This window comes from Sardina pilchardus, chromosome 2 (genome assembly GCF_963854185.1).
Source record: "Sardina pilchardus chromosome 2, fSarPil1.1, whole genome shotgun sequence".
NCBI lineage: Eukaryota > Metazoa > Chordata > Actinopteri > Clupeiformes > Clupeidae > Sardina > Sardina pilchardus.
Window position 1 is genome coordinate 10,078,048 of NC_084995.1, and position 5,309 is coordinate 10,083,356.

The 5,309-nt window shown below is 43.7% G+C and overlaps 1 protein-coding gene across 1 annotated transcript; it reads left to right on the forward strand.

The window, feature by feature from the left end:
• Window positions 1-3,174: 3,174 nt before the first annotated feature.
• On the forward strand, window positions 3,175-5,309 carry otol1a (otolin 1a). The gene is made up of 4 exons (XM_062530841.1): window positions 3,175-3,589; window positions 3,689-3,778; window positions 4,032-4,103; window positions 4,425-5,309. Exons 1-4 carry the CDS (start codon window positions 3,175-3,177, stop codon window positions 5,303-5,305), a joined length of 1,458 nt encoding a protein of 485 aa, XP_062386825.1. The 3' UTR covers window positions 5,306-5,309.

Genomic DNA, 5,309 nt, shown 5'->3' on the forward strand with positions numbered 1-5,309 from the left:
AGCCCACCACACATCACTGCAAATAGTTCTAGTGTAGTTGTAGTGAGCGTGCTCTGTTATTCATTGCACCATAAAGATAGTGATGTTTTGGCCCTCTACGACGAAAAATTAGGTACAGATTAATGTATATTTCCCAGATGTATGATCACGACAATACATCGTAGAGCGCGTGTACTTGGATGATTTGTATCTTCATTCACGGACCTTGTTGGAATTAGACTGTCAATGGCATTATCATTAAATCTATTTCAATACACTACTGAATGATAATCACGTCAGAATGCGGTATTTTGGGGTTGTTAACAGTTTAAAGCAGGTCTAGCCCATACGACCAAAATAAAGTCGTGCACTTGTGTTCAGGCTGTTGAAGGTCAGCTAGGAAGAATGTAAAGGGCTTTTTCTGGTTGATGACGCAAGATGGTGCGTCATTGCCAGTAGCCTCTCCAAATGTAGTTTTGGATTCCACTTTACAACTTCTGATGTGAATTAATGTTATTGCATCACTAAATACTTCTGTATTGTTTCTTCCCCCTAGCGTCTTGTATAACTTGACTGTCCTTATGTCTTTATGATTTTGAGTTGTATGTTGAATTTTCATTTTAAAAAAATGATGTGAATCTTACATAGCACAATTGAATAGGATAGGTGTAGCCTAAGTATTTCCATCATAATCTTTTTAACTCACTGAAAAGCAAAGCTGTGTACGAAACTGCCAATTACAGTTTTTTACGATTGTTTACACACTAAAATATTTTTTTTCACACAATTAGCAAAATTTTACTCCAAGGAGCAAAACACCTCCACAGATTTGCACAACATTACACACAATGTCTGCTTCACCCTTTTTGCAAAACATTACACACAGCGATTTGTAAAACTCTACACACATTTCCACACCTTAGACACAGATAAGGATTGTGAGGTTACTTCCTTGTCATTACAAAGCCCCGGATTGCCAATGACTACACTAATGAACGAATTGGATTATCACATCCACCAGGTGTGTAAGCACACATGTGCAAAATTGAAAATGCAGCACTCAGGTGTGCTATACAGTCTAGTTGCTTTTGCAGTAGTTGCTCTTCAGAGTCAAAGTGTATGTACTTTATGCAGTAGTTTTTGTTTGTCTACAGATTTTATTTGTTCAATTGATTACATTGTTGGTTGATTACTGTAACTGATTATGGTTAGAAATACTGTAAGTATTGAAAGAAATACTTGAAATATTCAGTCTACAGCTGCAGTCTTCAGTGTTGTACAGTGCAAGTGCAAGTTTATAGACCTATTTACAGTATGCACACTTTCCCTATGTCGAACTAATCATGAAGGTTTTCACTATTTTTTTTATCTAAATGATCCAAAACAAAACAATGTCTGGGCAAAAATCTAGCACATATGCTATTTCCTAATTTTTCTTTTTAAAAATTTGTTTTGCATTTATCACTGCAGTGTGAAACTGGCTGCAATAGTGTCTGATCATTGAGGACTGTGTTTGTTAAATGACAACTAATAGCATTTTTACAAATATGTGTATATGTTTTGACTGAAGTGTGTATGTTTTGACTGAAGTGTGCATGTTTTGACTGAAGTGTTTCATTTTGCAAAGAATCTAGGAATTACGCAAACTGAGTGTGGCGTTTGGATAGCTGTGCTTAAATTTTGTTTAAAAGAACTCGGTTTTAAAAATTGTGTGTAAGCAATTGAAAAAAACTGTAAATAAGTGCAGTTAATTAAAGCGCAATTTTTGAGGAATAAGCAGGAGTGCAGTATTTTGGACATGAAACAATTGCATGGCAACTACATTGAACTGTACTGTACGTCAGAAAGGCTGTAAATTGGACATTAAACTGCATGGTTCTGTATTTCTTAAAAACTGCAGAAAATGTCCCTTTTTTTTGCAAGGGAAATTAAATTAAATGAAAAAATGTGAAATAAAAAGACTATTTCTCGTTGTCTATCCACAATGTTTGGTATTGACATTCATTTCTAGTGTGTTGGTAACTTGGTAGGCTATAGCCTACCTAAAACTGATACTAACAGGCTATAGAAAGTTAAACTGGCAAAAGATGAAAGTCTGTCCCTTATTGTCAGGTAGCCTAATCCACCAACAAAACCACTGAATAACACCCAAGAGATGGAAATGTTAACAGTACTGGATAAACCCCATATTAATTAAGGTTATCTCTGCTTTCGTTTGAAAATGTGTTTTTCACTTGCCTAACTGTTTCAGATCTTGTTTGATGTGCTGCCAGGTGGGTTGGTTACGCTGACATGTAAGGGCCTGATCTCAACCCAGCACAAGAGGACCTAGATGTGGGTCCATATAAATGTGTACTCAGTAATCATATTAAGTTTCCAACGCCTTGTACCGTAGAAAAGGTATCTTGCTGTTACACATATTCAGGCTTGTTTCTCTGCACACCCCTAAGGTATTTATGGACCTGGCCATAACCCTGTGGTGTCCCCTAACACAGGCATAATTCTCTTTACACCCACACCCCCATCTTGTGTTTCGCTTTTGATCCTTGGGAAAATCATGACTCCCACAACCTTGAACTGACTTTGCATAGTATTAATCAAGGTTTGCTTATCCTCTTGAGAAGTGCTTCATTTTTCATGCATGGAACAAGAAAGCGTAAGAATGAAGAGTGACCATTCAGTTGGAACTCACACAGATACATTCAAACCAGTCCTCAGATATCAGCTTTGGAGTGCCCGCCAGGTGCCCTCACCTTTCAAATCACAGGTATCCCTCTCATTGGTCAGACTGCTTGAGGATGGCGAAGCACAAGTTGATAAAAGGCTTTGCTTTGGTTGTGTCTTCAGAGAAGGTTAAGACTCATCTGTGCGGTAAGTATGATTCAACACCTTGTCTATCTATCTATCTATCTATCTATCTAGACTCTAAAAATGCCTGGTTGAAAACAACCTGAATTGGGTTATTCCTAGCCCCGGTGCCTGGGTCACTATTGGACCGACCTTGGGTTGGGTTAAAAAATATCTTAATCCCTTGAGTTGGTGACTTTAACTCTAAATTGGGTTACTTTTATCAAACCAACTTGTATCAAACTTTATAAATCTTGTCTCCTATACAAATGAGGCACACTCCTCCATATTGCTTGCAGTCAACACACTGAGATGACCCGGGCAGCACTGCATGTTGTATTTCTGGCGATGGCCCTGCTGACCGCCCTGATGGCAACCCAGACATCTGCTGCCAGAACCACAAGATGGCCAAAACCGAAGCATACCAAGAAGCCCCCGAGAGGTGGCGGTGGACCAGTCCAGGGAGTTCCCCCCCGCTTGGGTCTCCATCAGGCTAGTACCACAACCCCGAGTCCCTCCAGCACTACAGGGACCGAGGAGACCACTGAATCCATGACGGATGGCTACTCCTCCTCCCCCACGGACAGCACCACGTACACCAGTGATGCCTACTCCGCTGACTACCACACAGAGGCCATGGTGCCAGCTGGTGTGGGGCTAGAGAACTACACCCTGGACTATAACGAATGCTTCTTTAACTTCTGTGAGTGCTGTCCTCCTGAGAAAGGGCCTCCAGGACCAGTAGGAGAGAGGGGTCTACCAGGTATGGACAAGGACCTACATCAAAATAGATCAATCCATCATGTGGCTCTATAAAGAGAACATGCTGATGATTTGTTTCTATATGCTCTCCATGAGCCAGGTCCAGCAGGAGAGAAGGGGGAGAGAGGACCAATGGGGCTAGCTGGTCCAGCAGGTCTTCCTGGCACACCAGGACTTGTTGGAAGCAAAGGTGAATCATTCTCACCTCATCTCACCTCATCTCACCTCAGCCTGACCACAACAGACCTTCTTTTAACAGTTGTACCGATTCTTTTTGCAATTGTAAAGCATTTTTGTCTTGTTCTCATCAACACAGGAGTTTTATTATGTTACAGCATGGAAGTGTGTAGTTTATAATTCCCTTTCAGTATATAGTATTACTATATATTTTTCAGAGACGGCTACCTGTATTGTATCATCCATGTTTTCTTTTTCTTTTTCAGGAGAAAAGGGAGACCGTGGAGAGGCAGGGATCCCTGGCAGCTTAGGTGTTCCTGGTAGACCCGGGGACAAAGGTGTGACTCAGATTTCCAAACACCAGCCTTTCATCTTAGATCTGATAGTACAGTAGTAATTGTTACAATGTTTCTGTTTCATAGTAAACATGTCTATTTGTGTGTGAGTGTAGCATACGAAGGCCATATCCATCTCATAAGCTGTGTTTTAAATGTTCACTCTTTCACTGTAGTGAATGACTCATGAGTGAGTGAGTGAGTGAACGAGTGAACATTTCGAACACAGCTATAGTGTTCTCAATTACTCCTGTAGTCATGAAATGACAAGATCCTTCATCTGTAGGGTGCTGCCAGTTTTTCTACAAATGTTTCTGTTTGCAGGTGATCCTGGCACAAGAGGCAGCAATGGAGATATAGGCCCTCCTGGGCTGAAAGGAGACCCAGGGGAGAAAGGGGACCGAGGTGAGAGTGGGTTTAAGGGAGAGAAGGGAGACCCAGGGGTAGTGGGGATGATGGGCGCTCCTGGGCTAGATGGCATGAAGGGTGAAAAGGGGGAAAGGGGGGAAACTGGAGACTGCCTATCTGGAGAGAAGGGGGACCAGGGTGAGACTGGACCCCCTGGACCGAAAGGTGAAGCTGGACCTCCCGGACAGAACGGCACTCATGGACCTCCTGGGGCTGACGGTGAGAAGGGTGACGCAGGCGCTCCAGGGGTCAAGGGAGACGCAGGACCTGCGGGACCCCCCGGTCCACCAGGGGGAAGAGGCACACCAGGACTGAAGGGAGCCAGGGGGCCGAAGGGCCCGCGGGGGCAGAGAGGAGTGAAAGGGGCCAAAGGGGAGAGCGCTGTCCAGAGTCGCTCGGCGTTCAGCGTGGGTCTTTTCCCCAGCAGGTCCTTCCCTCCTCCTGGCCTGCCTGTCAAATTCGACAAGGTGTTTTACAACGATGAGGGTCACTGGGATGCTGCCACCAGCAAGTTTAACTGCACCTTTCCAGGTGTGTACGTGTTCTCGTATCACATCACCGTCCGGAACCGGCCACTCCGCGCTGCCTTGGTGGTGAATGGCATGCGCAAGTTGCGTACACGTGACTCCCTCTACGGCCAGGACATTGACCAAGCCTCCAACATGGCCTTGTTCCGGCTGGACCCTGGAGACCAGGTGTGGCTGGAGACGCTGCGGGACTGGAACGGAGTTTACTCGAGTAGTGAAGATGATAGCACCTTCTCTGGCTTCCTCCTCTATGCTGATGTCAAGGACTGACCCT